Source organism: Astatotilapia calliptera, chromosome 1 (genome assembly GCF_900246225.1).
Source record: "Astatotilapia calliptera chromosome 1, fAstCal1.2, whole genome shotgun sequence".
Lineage (NCBI taxonomy): Eukaryota > Metazoa > Chordata > Actinopteri > Cichliformes > Cichlidae > Astatotilapia > Astatotilapia calliptera.
Window position 1 is genome coordinate 8,375,710 of NC_039302.1, and position 13,749 is coordinate 8,389,458.

General features: G+C 40.7%; 3 protein-coding genes across 5 annotated transcripts in view; 1 reads left to right on the top strand and 2 right to left on the bottom strand.

The window, feature by feature from the left end:
• Positions 1-2,524, bottom strand: part of LOC113018724 (CD151 antigen-like) — a 28,958-nt gene extending 26,434 nt beyond the window's left edge. The window contains exon 1 of the mRNA XM_026162062.1: positions 2,209-2,524. The gene's annotated coding sequence lies outside the window, so the exon portion shown is untranslated. The remainder of the gene's footprint in view (positions 1-2,208) is intronic.
• Positions 1,705-7,910, top strand: LOC113028488 (transmembrane protein 138-like). The gene is made up of 5 exons (XM_026178841.1): positions 1,705-1,724; positions 5,394-5,582; positions 5,785-5,956; positions 6,282-6,357; positions 7,152-7,910. The coding sequence occupies exons 1-5, from the start codon at positions 1,705-1,707 to the stop codon at positions 7,262-7,264; spliced, it is 570 nt and encodes a 189-aa protein (XP_026034626.1). The 3' UTR covers positions 7,265-7,910.
• LOC113018703 (cilia- and flagella-associated protein 70) overlaps positions 5,978-13,749 on the bottom strand; it is a 33,121-nt gene continuing 25,349 nt past the window's right edge. Inside the window, exons 22-28 of one of the 3 annotated variants that reach the window (XR_003271846.1) lie at positions 11,539-11,700; positions 11,209-11,298; positions 10,816-10,917; positions 8,456-8,503; positions 7,940-8,063; positions 6,668-6,828; positions 5,978-6,083 (exon numbers count right to left, since the gene is read on the bottom strand). Coding sequence is in view for 2 of the 3 variants with exons in the window: in XM_026162026.1 (XP_026017811.1) it covers positions 7,953-8,063; positions 8,456-8,503; positions 10,816-10,917; positions 11,209-11,298; positions 11,539-11,700 (513 nt within the window). In the remaining variant the exon portion in view is untranslated. Of the gene's footprint in view, positions 6,084-6,363; positions 6,829-7,930; positions 8,064-8,455; positions 8,504-10,815; positions 10,918-11,208; positions 11,299-11,538; positions 11,701-13,749 lie in introns of those variants that run through there. The other 2 variants (XM_026162026.1, XM_026162035.1) reach the window with 2 other exon arrangements.

Consider the following 13,749-nt stretch of genomic DNA (forward strand, 5'->3'; position numbering starts at 1 on the left):
TCACTAGCTGCAACCACCACAAACACAGCTCACTAGCTGCAACCACCACAAACACAGCTCACTAGCTGCAACCACCACAAACACAGCTCACTAGCTGCAACCACCACAAACACAGCTCACTAGCTGCAACCACCACACACAGCTCACTAGCTGCAACCACCACAAACACACACACAGCTCACTAGCTGCAACCACCACAAACACACACACAGCTCACTAGCTGCAACCACCACAAACACACACACAGCTCACTAGCTGCAACCACCACAAACACACACACAGCTCACTAGCTGCAACCACCACAAACACACACACAGCTCACTAGCTGCAACCACCACAAACACACACACAGCTCACTAGCTGCAACCACCACAAACACACACACAGCTCACTAGCTGCAACCACCACAAACACACACACAGCTCACTTGCTGCAACCACCACAAACACACACAGCTCACTTGCTGCAACCACCACAAACACACAGCTCACTAGCTGCAACCACCACAAACACACAGCTCACTAGCTGTAACCACTCACATGGCACTCTGGCCAGAGCTCACCTTTCCCTGGGCTTAAGTCTCTTTAATTACTGACGAGAGTCAGCTGCACAAAAGGGAAAAGGTGGCACCTCAGGCAGAAGAGGTAGTGGGACACGCCCACACAGGCACCTTCAGGAGGAGGCCCTGCTAGGGCCGTAACACCCCCTCCCATAAATACAAACCCGTGGTTTGTCACATGATTATGATAACCAGAACAACTAATCAAGTCCGTAACCGTCGCATCAACAAATTGCAGGCTTTCCACCTACCAAACCCCATGGCAATGGTTAGGCATTGCCTGCGGAAGCTACCAACCCCATCTCAATGGGCTCAAAATACTGAGGGTGGCCACAGACCCTCAAAACAATGTCTCATGTGCTAGCCAGGGCTTTTTTGAGCCATCACATGTGGAGAACACAGCAGGCAGTCAGAAGACCTTACTGTAACAGTTTTCAGACGATTGCTCAGGTCACGGGTACAGGCATGTTTGTTAGTCAGGGGTGCAGGTCTGAGTGGTGGTGTTATACATGATCTGTCCACCTGCAGGTCATTTTGAGAAACCGGGACATTGTCAACCAGCAGCAGCAGCTCTGGGCTAGTTGACCTCTTACACTGACTACAGGGTGCTACTGAGCAATTTTGCGCCAAGTTTAGCCTTTAGTAGGCCTGGCAACCTTGTCGGTTTGAGAGCCACGACTGACTTTTCTCAAAGCAGGCCCTTTTTGCTTTGAGTGGGCTTTCTGTTTGCGTTTCAACTTCAAACAGTTAGCAACAAGGTGTCCAGGTTTGTGGCAGAAGAAACAAAGCTTTGTTTCGGGTCTCGAAACCACAACTTTTCCAGCCTGGTTAGCTGGCCCACTCTTACCTCTCCAAGATGTACTATGGCACAGAGGGGTATCACATTCTACAGCATTTATTTTATGACTTAGGGTGAACTCATCTGCCAGTGTGGCAGCCTGCTGTAATGTGAAAACCCTTTGTTCACTTAAATAAGAAGCAACACAGTCAGGCACTGTGTTCTTAAAGTCCTCTACCAGCACAAGCTCACGTAACGACCCCAAGTCATCAACCTGGCTTGCAGAGCACCACCTATCAAAAAGCTTCGCCTTGTCCCTAGCGAAGTCAAGATAGGACTGACCCTGTGCCAACTCCATACCTCGAAAATGCTGCCTATAGGCCTCAGGTACAAGTTCATAGGCTTGGAGGACGGCACTTTTGATCTTTTCATAAACTAGGCCGTCCTGCCTAGACAGACCAGAACAAGCTTCCTGAGCCTTACCCGTGAATTTACACAGCAACATCACCCCCCCACACGTCTTCAGGCCACTGTAATGAAGTTGCTATGCTTTCAAACACACTGAAGAAGCTCTCAACACTGGATTCACAGAAAACGGGAACCAGGTGGATGTTATTGCCCACAAACGAGCTTCTAGACACCTGTGCATTGATAGCTGCATCATCCATTTTGGGGGCCGGAGAAGGGTTAGAAAACACACCCTAATTAAGACACAACCACACTTCTCTGCCAACTCACTCAGAGACTACCCAATAATTAACCCATTAATGGAAAACTACACAACTTACTTTAACTGACCAACTTACCTCTTGCAGTATACACATTAAACAAACAACTTACGCAGTTCCTAAGCACAACAAACTTTACCTACCTATCTTCTGGAGCGTGCCGGGCTCAAGGCAACTTGAAAGGCGAAACTTCAGCGACTGGAGCCCTGAATTGCCTACCCCCAACAGGGAACTAATCCCCGCCCAGGATTACTCCAAAAATAATAAAGGCAAAATAACAAAAGAGTGCCCGAAGGAAGAACTTAAAACGAAGCTCAGCTGGACACTCACCTAACTTAACTGGGAAGTTGTAGTTCTCAAATAGGTGACAAAGCAAGATAATCAAATCCAACTTGAAGCTCCCTTTTCAAATATCCTGGACGAGCCCCCACTTGTTACTTTCCCCTGAGGGGTCTAGGCAGTGAGGGGGAAGTAACAAAAAGTGTCCAGGTCAGAAAAAGGAGTCAAGGAGGCAAAAGGGTTAAATTAAAGAGTTTTATTCAAGTTTCTCAACTAAAAGAGACGGAAAAGCCGCTATCACCATTTAAGAAAACAAACAAAACTCAGGCGTTGGTCAATAAAGTAAAACGTAAGTCAAAAAGAGAGCGCAGCTCACTAGACACAAACCCAGACACACAGCTCACTAGCTGTAACCACTCACATGGCACTCTGGCCAGAGCTCACCTTTCCCTGGGCTTAAATCTCTTTAATTACTGACGAGAGTCAGCTGCACAAAAGGGAAAAGGTGGCACCTCAGGCAGAAGAGGTAGTGGGACACGCCCACACAGGCACCTTCAGGAGGAGGCCCTGCTAGGGCCGTAACAGGGCCAAAGGGAGGAGTCAGGGCCACCGGATGCAGGCCTAGCTATATGCTTCATCAAAAAGAAAAGTTTTAAGTCCAATCTTAAAAGTAGAGAGGGTGTCTGTCTCCCAAATCCAAAGTGGGAGCTGAAGAAAGCCTGGTCTGAATCATCTTTTTTTTCCCCAAACAATCAACAAATATGTTACAATTAAGTACATTAATTTATTATTTCATTATCAAATTGATATTGACTTCAATCTAGCTTGTTCTGCTGATTCTCTGTGGTCTGCCACTGTGTATGCAATAATACATACTTACCACTAGATGACAACAGTTTCCTAGTTGCTTGACTTTAATTATCTTTCCCAGAAGCATTACAGTAATCTTGAATGGAAATGTGATTGAAAGAGCTAGGGGAAAAAAGCTCCCACAGCATCCATTTGTAACCCGTCAACATTCACTTGCATGTGGTTGAAGAACCTGCAATCAAATTAAAAGGAAATGTGGCACAGTCACTGGGAACATTTTTCACTCTATTAATCATAGACTCATCACAGGTAATCACTAACATTGCATCCAACTGTGCTTGCACAGCTTTATTCATCATTACAATCTCAACAAGCTGTGTGTAAACAAACTCAACATGATTGGTGGCACATGACTAAACCTTTGCGCCTGTCTTTTAGAGAGCTGGAGGGATCAGACCTGTTACCAGGACAGACAAAAGCTGCCAATCTGCTGCACGCTGTGTTGATGGTGGCCACATGCGTCGTTTGGAGAGTTGCATACTTCTTCAGCCCCTGAAACCCACCTTCGTTTGCAGGTTTGTGATCCAGTTTCAGTAGCTTATGTTGTGAAACTTGAAGAATGTCATTGTTTCTGTTGTTTCTGTCTAAAGCAACAAGCTGTTGATGTTTCTAAGAAGATTAAGTGTTGCAGTACTAAGAACTACAAGCTGGTAGAACACTAACAACAACAAAGACTTTTTTTTTAACTTACAGCACGTTTCTTTACACAGGGAAAACATTATGTCTTAGACTTATATACTTTTTTGATCATTTTGATCAATTAACAAAATAGCAGAAGTTGCTCACAGTCCATATATGTTGTTGTCCACTGCACTTAAAATTTTTTGCATTTAATACATGTTGTTATTTTCTAGTTCATACTGCTAAAGCAGTTTTTGCCAAGGGGTAGGTAGGGCTGCTAACCTAGAAACTTAGTGGGACAGCTTTCAAGAAGAAGTAGCCTCGTAGTTGATGGTTCAGGGTTTAGAAATAGTCCTAATCTTCCTCACACCTGCCAGGGCCGTGCCAAGCCATAAATACGGGGATCATAAGAGGATCAACCTGGTGTCGGTGTGAAGGATCCTGCTGGATAGCGATCCTGGCACAGGCAAAGATTTTAAAGTACCTACTTAAGAAATACACAGAGGGGTGACAACAGTAGTGAAAGGACCTGTTTCTCTATAAAAATCGAGTAAAGATGTTTTGTTTTTGTTTTCTTTTTTTCCTAATGTGATGGATAAAATGTGCTGGGAAGGAATAAATCAGAATCTGTTTTTCTGTCATCAGAAAATGAGGCTCTTTTGAGAGAGAAGCTGCTTAAAGACAAACAATTAGTCAGTTAGTTCTGATATGTTTTTTGTTTTGTTTTTTCTCATGCTTTGATTAGCGCTTTGGACACTGTCCACTCAATAAAAACTAATGACAACAAGCAAGTGGCAGAAGTCTAAACTGCATTTCAAATTTAGCTAGAAACCACTAGAAATGTAACACATTTCCCATTTATGTGAATTGACTTAGCAGTTATTCTATATTTTCCTGGCATCAGAACTCTGGGACTGCCTTAGAGCAGTGTGGGTTCCCAATAAAACTGTCACTTCTGAACAAGGTATCCCTCCCTTCAGGGTATAAAAGTGTAACTTACCTGGGGCAGGAGATGTTTTGTAGTACGAAGCAGCTGAATGAGTGTAAGGCAGTTAAATGGCAATTTGCACAATGTTTGGGTGCTTTTCTATAAAATGAGACTGGCCTTTTTTTGTGTGCGTGTACCCTGAAGCGTTGTCGCAGAATACTAATCTGTCTCCTTCCACAGGATCTCTGCTGCATTCACTGCGGTGCTGATTACTCATCGGTTTTGATATGGAGGCCCAACAGAGACCTTGCTGTTTCAGCCACAACAAATACGGTACCGTGCTACCACACCTGCTGGTGTTGGAGCTATAAAAATCAGCACTTCTGACATGTCGACTTCCTGGCAGCTCACCCCTAAAACGGACTCCGTTCCCTCTTTTGAAAGGACATACATTTTTACCCAGTGAACAGGACTGCTTTGAACAACATATGCTTCATTTGGCATCAGTCATGTTTTAATTACATTTGGGGAATTGAGAGTGGAGACATTTGAATGCCTTACTGAGACCCCAAAACTGTAACAAAAAAAAGAACTCGATTGATGTTTGTATGTGTGTGTGTGAGGGTGCAGCGCAGCCTTGGATCCGCAGTGGAACCACAGTCCGCCCGGGCGCCTAGCCTTCGGGCCGGAGACGCTCCATACCAGCAACTACTCTCTGGTGTTACTGATCCAGCTCAGCCTGCTCTCCTTTGACCTGTTTGTCAACTCCTTCAGTGAGCTGCTGAGGACTGAGCCAGCTGTGCAGCTGGTACTTTTCATGTACGTCAAACTTTTTCACTGTTTCAGCCTAACGCAGCCTCTAGCTCAAGGGGGGGAAATAATTCTCAATTTATCTGCACTGAATCTTTTGAAATGCTGAAGTAAAATGTATTTTAGACAAGACAATAATCCTGCCGACAAGCTCTTCCTGTTTTCATCATTGTTTTTTCTGCTGCTTATACTGTTTCCTTTTCTTCAACAGAATCCAGGACATTGCCATCCTGTTTAACCTGATCATCATTCTGTTGATGCTGTTCAACACCTATGTGTTCCAGGTTGGACTGGTTGCCATATTGCTGGAGCGGTTTAGAACCATGCTAATGCTATCTGCTCTTTACTTGACCTTCAGCATCATTCTCCATTCTTGGCTTATGGTACGTCGTTAAAAACAAAGGCGAAAATGCCGGATTGGAAAATTCAAATTTTTATGCCACTTTTTTGGGGAGATACTGTACAACAAGCTTACAGACATTTAAAATGCTTTCATTTTGATTTTAATAACTGCCAAGAGAAAAACATCATGAGAAAGAAAAAAAGAAAGAAGATAAAACTTGGTTAAAATGTGTCATTATATGAGACTGAGAAAATAACATCATCATTTCTCATCATTCTGGTTGTAATTGTTAAATTATCTATAATGTACAAAGTCTCTGAATTTATCACAAAGTGGCCTTTTTGTCATCCTTCTATTCCTTTCAGAATCTGCGCTGGTTAAATACAAACAGATTTATTTGGACCGACGGTCTTCAGGTGCTTTTTGTGTTCCAAAGAGCTGGTAAGATAACAAGTTCATGCAACAAATGTACCTCTTTTCATTTAGAATGTTTTCATGTAAACACTGAAGAGTATACAGTACAAAAGGTTAGGATTTTTCCACTCTATAATCTGATTATACATATTAACTTGTAAAATAAATGTTTACATTTTGACTGAATAATTAAATTTAGATTTTGCAAATGAGACAGGAGAAAATACATGGAGACAATACAAGCAGGTGAAGCAGTTCAAAACAGCAGTACAGATTTAAGCTAAAAACAACAACAACCCATTAATGTCCTAGTAAACTGTATGATCATTTCACCCACCTTTTTATTTTTCCTTTACCTGTCGCCTGTTGTTACTGGTTACTCTTCCAGGCAGTGACATCACATTTCATCACCATGTGGGTGCCACTTTTATACATGTATAAGCTCATAAGTGGATAAAAGCTTGCATCGTCTAGCTGGCATTACTCTCTGTAGGTGATCTGCGTATGAGAAGAGTCATGTGCTATTTGTTGTCTTTGCTTTGTCTGCCACTTAAGACCTGTCCAGACAGCTACTCAGTGTGTAAGCACAGCCATTACCTCACTCAGTTTTAAACACTGGTGGGAATTTTCAAGTTTTCTCCCTGTTTATTTTGCAATCACATAAATCTCTTGAATAACCTTGATCACTGTGCAAACTCATTACAAAAGAGTCACTGATATGAAAATCTACATTCACATCAGTCATGTTTCTAATTTACAGACATTTGTAAATTAAATATCCGTATATTTTAAAGCCTCCTAACATAATTTCCTGTTTGCAGCTTCTGTGCTGTACTACTACTTCTACAAGAGAACCTCAGAGTATCTGGGTGACCCTCGCCTCTATGAGGATTCGCCGTGGCTGAGAGATATGTTTTCACGGGTCAGACAATGATCTCTCTGCAATAGATCACACCAACACTCAGATGCCTAGTTTAAAAACGGCATTAAAAGAATATCAAAATACAGTATGTTACAAAGAAAACCCATGCAAAACAAAGAACTGGTCACTGTAATCCATTTGGTTTTAAAGGAAATTTATTCAGGGCCCATTCTAACACATCCTTCGTGAACTATTTGACAAGCTCAAAAGAATATTTCACAACATTTCCTTTCAACACAGAGAGGATTGTGCCAAAATTTTGAAAGGTGTCTTAGAACAAAAACACCACAAAGTGTCATGAGGGCTTGTTTTCCTGCATAAATGATAACAAAAGAATGACATCAAATGTGAAATAGTAAATGTTTTATATCCTGCTGGTACCAGTCACCATATAGCCTCCTTTCTTTTCTTTGTTTTTGTATTTAAACAAAAAAACAACAACACTATATTGCAATTGATTTATATAGATTTGAGATTATGGTGTTGCTTTAACTGTGTTTGTTATGTTGATATTGATCAGAGCTTAACTTTTATGGCTCAACCGGTTACTTATCCTCACTGTCTGTGAAATCTAAGTCATCATGTACATCTGAACTCTCTGTATTTAATTTTCATACACTACACATGCTGAAAACCCAATAAAATGTTGTTTCAAATACTGGTCATTGAGATATAATGTGTACATACTTGGACATATGATTTATTCTTTTGCTTCAGTGCTTCTTTCAAAGCATGACTCCAGATGATGGAAGCGAAGCTGATTCTTCAACTTTTCAAACTCTTTGTGGAGTGACTCCATCTGTAGGTTGAACTGTGGATACCGAGAAAACAGAAAATGTTTTTTCTTTTTTAAAGAAACCAGCATCTTAATGTAAAATTCACCTTGGATAAGAGGATGCAATATTTAGTAAAAACTGATTCACTGTGACAAAATAAAGGATTACAGGGCTCTAATGTAATTTACGAGAAAATCAAGGACAGCAGGAAATCTATATCCTTAGTAATCAAATGCTACAGAGAACTCACAGAGAAGCTGTTTTTGTTGTTTTATATTCAGTATTAATGTTGCATGTCTACTTTTTCTTTTAAAAAAAATCACTACTTAATATAGAATTTAAAACATGGATAATTAATAGTAAATCACTAACCGCCCCACTGATATGTTAAATTACAGTGACTGACAAAAACAACAACCAAACTCACCCGTATTGCATATTTATAAAACTTCTCTGCTTCCTCCTTTTTGCCAGACTGAAAACAAAAGGTTCATCAGTGTTAATTGAGTTGCAGACCATGTGTTTAGTTATGTAAGTAAGTAAAGTTTGTTTGTATACTCCTTTTCAAGACAAGTGCTTTACACAAATATTAAAAATACAGTCAAACGAACACACCTGAATCAAGTAAAACAACACAAAACAAAATTTTTACCAAATTGCTGGTCTGAATAGATGCATTTAGGCATTTTTTTTAAAGGAAGCCACAGAGTCATTGGTGTGCAGCAAAAGCGATAAGCTGTTCCACAGTTTTGGCACTAAAGTCTGGAAAGCAAAATCCTTCTTAGTTTTCATACGGGCATGTGGAATCACAAGGAGACCTTTATCTGCAGACAAGATTGAAAAGATTGATGATATAACTAGGGGCCTCATCTTGTAAGGTCACAGAAGTAAGAATCAAGATTTTGAACTATCTAACAATGAGTGAACTTATGAGTTTGAGTTAAAAGTGTTGAAGCAGCATTATGGACAGATTGGAAGCAATTAATAGATGCTTTAAACGGGCACAAAAACAAAGCATTGCAATAGTCTAGGCAGGTGGAGATAAAGGCATCAACGTGCATCTTCAGTAGTGGGCAGCTACCAATCCTGCACCCGGGAAGCAGTGTGTAGAGACAGTACCTTGCCCAAGGTACCTCAGGGTAGCCATTCGGTGGATTTGAACCCCTGACCGCCTCCAATCACGGGGCGAACACTCTACCTACTGAGCTATCGCTGCCCCATAACAAGGGACTTAAACCAGATCCTTGCAGAATGCCACATGGAAATGCAGCCGTTTCAAACCCAAAATTTCCCAATGAGGACAAAAGTGTTCTATAAGCAAGAAATGAAGTGACCCACTCTAAGAAAGAGCCAGAGATCCCTACCATGTAGTTTAACTGTTGGACTAAGATTTGATGGAGATTTGACATTTCAAAGGCTGAGATAAGGTCAGGCAAACCAAGGGCTGGCTGAGCAATCACCCTTATCCGCAGCCATCCAAAGATCGAAACTTTAAGGAGAGCTGTGGAGTGCAACTTCCTAAAACCAGACTGAACGTTAGCAAGAATATTGTGCTTCTCCAACACCTTCGTGTCCCAACCACCTTTTATTTTTGTTTTTGTAATACTTTAGCAATTTAGGAAGTTTTGAAACAGGTCTATAGCTGGTGTTTAGTGTAAGGTCCAGATTTAGCTTTTTCAAACCTGGTTGGATAACCACCTGTTTAAAGAACTCTAGGACACAGCCTGACCACAGAGGGCCAAATGGAGTCTAAAACTTAAGACATTGGCTGAGTTTGCTGAGGGTTTAATTTGGAGTAGTGTTTGACATACATAGCTAAAGAAAGTGGGTGAAAAGATTCTACAATTTTGGGATGTGTGAGAGTTTATGATCGAAAGGGCGATCTGTGGGAGTTGTAGTCCTTATCTGAAAAACCTGGTGTACTTGGTGTTGGAGGAGAAACAATGTTATTCTCAGTGTCAAATAGAACCTTGGCATTCCCTTTTCCTATTGTAAATAGGACATTTTGTGGTTTTCCCACAGGTACTCAGTCTTAAGGCAAAGCCAACTAAAACTGCAAATAGATTTAGTGATCCAAGGAGATGATTTAGCGATGCTGTCTTTTCTAATTTGTGGAGGTGCCACTTTGTCCAGTATCTTTAAACACCGCGAATCGAAGGAAGCAGAACTCAGTTCCATGTCATGAGTCACAATCAGACTACTGATTTCTGCAGATTTTTGAATCACAGAGTCAGTAATATGTTGTGAGTACTTCACATGTGCAGAAGACAAGGTGTCAAGGTTAAAAGAGAGCTCAATTAAAATACAGTTAGTCACTAATATTAATTGATACTAATCAAAATGTCCTACTTCAAAGTCTGCATTCCTGAATTGATTTTAGCCATTTATCATATTGATCGACATGCAGCGTCTACTTGCACAAGCATTTTCCCAAATTAATTGGTGTCTCATTAAAGTGTGTTCAGTGACTAAAGCATTGGCTTTACCAAAGGGCAAAAGGATGGATGTTGGCGTTAGATTCTATGGAGGTTAGGGCTTTTTACTCTGAACCCATCCCTCATCCTGAAGAGTCATTTATTCCAAAGCTTAAACTGACTCAATTCTTACCATAACCCTAACCACTCAGCTCTTCTGACTCCTGTAGATTGTTTTTTAATTTCTAACAAAGACACGCTGTTCTGTAGTCTTCATAAAAGGGGATGTGTCAGGCCACTGTGCGCGAGATTATCTTGAAATACAGACGGAGGACATTAATAATGACATTAATAGTGTTTTATCATCACTCACCTTGAGGCAAATGAGAGACAGGTAAGCCCAGACCTCTGCATTCTGGTTGTCCAAATGGTTGGCCTCAGTCAAAGCTTCCTCAGCTGTACAAAACTCCTCCAACTAAACAGACACAGAAATGCCCACTGAAACAACAAAGGGTGACTTCCTTTCAAAACAAACAGAGTAGGGCTCCCAACTATTCTTTTAAGCTAGTATTTCAAAAGTATTTCTTTTAACAATAGAAACAGGAGTGTACTTAAAACCTTGAACCATACACTGAGTGGAATCACAGGTTTTACAATTTTATTTTATTTTCCATATAACAAAAATAATTCTGAAGGCACAACATAGAAGCTTTTTTTGAGTTTAATACGATCCTTCCCATCAATGTTCTGAAGGTAAGAGTTTTACCCGGTAACATGCACCGCCCAGGCCTAGCCAGGTCAGGCAGGATGGAGACTGTTCACAGGCCTGCAGGTACACAACCTTGGCTTCCTGAAACTGAGAGTTAAAAAAAATAAGACAGAGTTACACTGTATAACTTTGTGGTTTCACATGAGATGTTTTAAGTCACATTTGAGTTTTGCTGTTATTTTCCAAGACATATGGCTGGTCCATTTTGTTTCTTTCTTGAAAAATGCATGAGGTAAACTCTCACACAGTGAATAGATGCTAGCAGACGCAGTACACATGAGTAACTGTCTGACTGATCAGACAGTGATGCCTGTCTTAATATCTGACCTTCTCCTGCATAAAGTAGCTGGATCCCAGGCGGAGCAAGACAATGTGAGAGTCTGATGGCTTCTGCTGGAATTTGAAGCTCCACTCGTAGCTCTCCTCAGCCTCATGGAACTCCCCTCGTAGATAGTGACAGTGACCATTCCAAGCCCATGCATCAGGATCCTGGTGAGAAAGTGGGCAAGACTCTTTGGGTCAATAGTCAGCAAAGTTGCTTGACGAATGCTTCTTCTAGACACATTTCTCAGTCTGGATGAAACTTATTATATAAACTGCCCAGGGTTCCAGGATTAGAAACATCAATGTTCACGTGAAAGACCACCTTATAAAGTGCTTCCAGCTGAAATGATGAGGGACAAAATTCATGCTGCTTGTTATGTGAAAAATCCGAAAGTTGCGGCTGAATTAGACAAACACAGTGAAAATCTTATGAAGTGTCAGTGTTCCCCTATGTGTTGACACAGACTGTGTGCACACAAAAGACAAAAGAAAATAGTGTTGTCAAAAATGACAATAGTGTTCCTATTTTTCTTATTTGTGTGTTGTAAACTTTATGAAAGAACTAAAAAAAACAGCACTTAATCTTTTGAGTTTGGTATATGGCGGGGCGCAGTGGACACCCAAGTTTGTAAATGCAGTAACTCAAGTAGAGATGGACCGATCCGATATTACGTATCGGTATCGGTCCGATACTGACCTAAATTACTGGATCGGATATCGGAGAAAAATAAAAAATGTAATCCGATCCATTAAATATCACGAAAGCACCTCACAAAACTTGCAACACGCCGTAACTCGCCTCAGAACGTCGGAGCAGTATGCATCACGTGATAGAGCAGCTGTGGCATGCGGGACCTGTCGGTGGTCTGGATAGCATGTGGAGCTTCGCTAGCAACCTGGCATTTCATCTCCGACAAAGTTATCCCCGAGAGAAGTAAAGCAAGTGTGTAAGTCCATCTCTGAATGTTTGTAAAGCATTCCCACGTTAAGCTTAACAAGCGACTGCCTCTCGCTCTCCGGCTGCTACTTCAATCGTGAAACTGCTTAAATGATCAGCTGATCGGCTTTTCTGTCGTGAGTCTCTCTTGTTTGTTTTTGGTCCACTTTGCGCCAGAAAGAGCAAACCAGCGGCTGAACAACAGCAGCACGTTTAAGCTTGATCAGCTGTTGTTACAATTTATTTAATATTACTTTCTACACCAGGATCTTTTTCTACGTAGCTGACGGCTGGTAACTGTGCAGGGGCGGATCTAGCAAAGTTTAGCCAGGGGGGCCGATAGGGCATTAACTGGGAAAAGGGGGCACAAAGACATACTTTTCTTTCTTATTCTCATTTAAAATGTCTAGCTTTTAATAAATAATTATCTGACACCCAAAGTTTTAATTTGATGTAAAATGAATAGAAGTCAATTACTGTATATAGTAACTATTAAGTCTAATATATACCCTAGTAAGCTATAGTACTTTTTCCTTTGGGAAGGTACCATCTGTGCAGTCTGCAATTTTGTTGAAGAAAGATGTTGAATCTATTTAATATTTCTTGAAAAATAATTGATTTCTGTGCATTTTTTTTCACACTGCATCAAATTAAGGTTGATTACGTTGATTAAGCATCATGAGGTGGAGCGTGAGGGGTGGTTCCCTATTTTTTATTTATTTATTTTTGTTGTTGCTGGGAGTTGGAACCCTATTAGTTAGGTTGCTTAATATTTACGCTAAGTACTCTTTAAAATACCAGAATAGGGAGGATGGTGTAGGTCTAAGTTTATTAGATTGATCAGTATTGCTGAACTATGAAATATTTTTTTTGTATACAGGTATAACAGAATAGCTTTAGTGTAGTTGTTGTTTTAAACTTGAGTATGAACTTGCAGACTTGCAAAATGCAGCAAGATATTTTAAAAAACAGTTTTGTTGATTAAAAAACACTATATCGGATTCATATCGGTATCGGCAGATATCCAAATTTATGATATCGGTATCGGTATCGGACATAAAAAAGTGGTATCGTGCCATCTCTAAACTCAAGTACGAGGCAACATAGAATTTTCAAATCAATACCATGGTTGCATCTGCTGAAAATCTCTTTAAGGTTTAAATCTCAGGGATCTTGACTTCAAGGTCAGAGCTCAACTTTTCTAAAAAAAACAAAACAAAACAAAAAACTAAGAGGATTTTCACATTTATAACACAGGTATGTCTACTAGGAGGCTA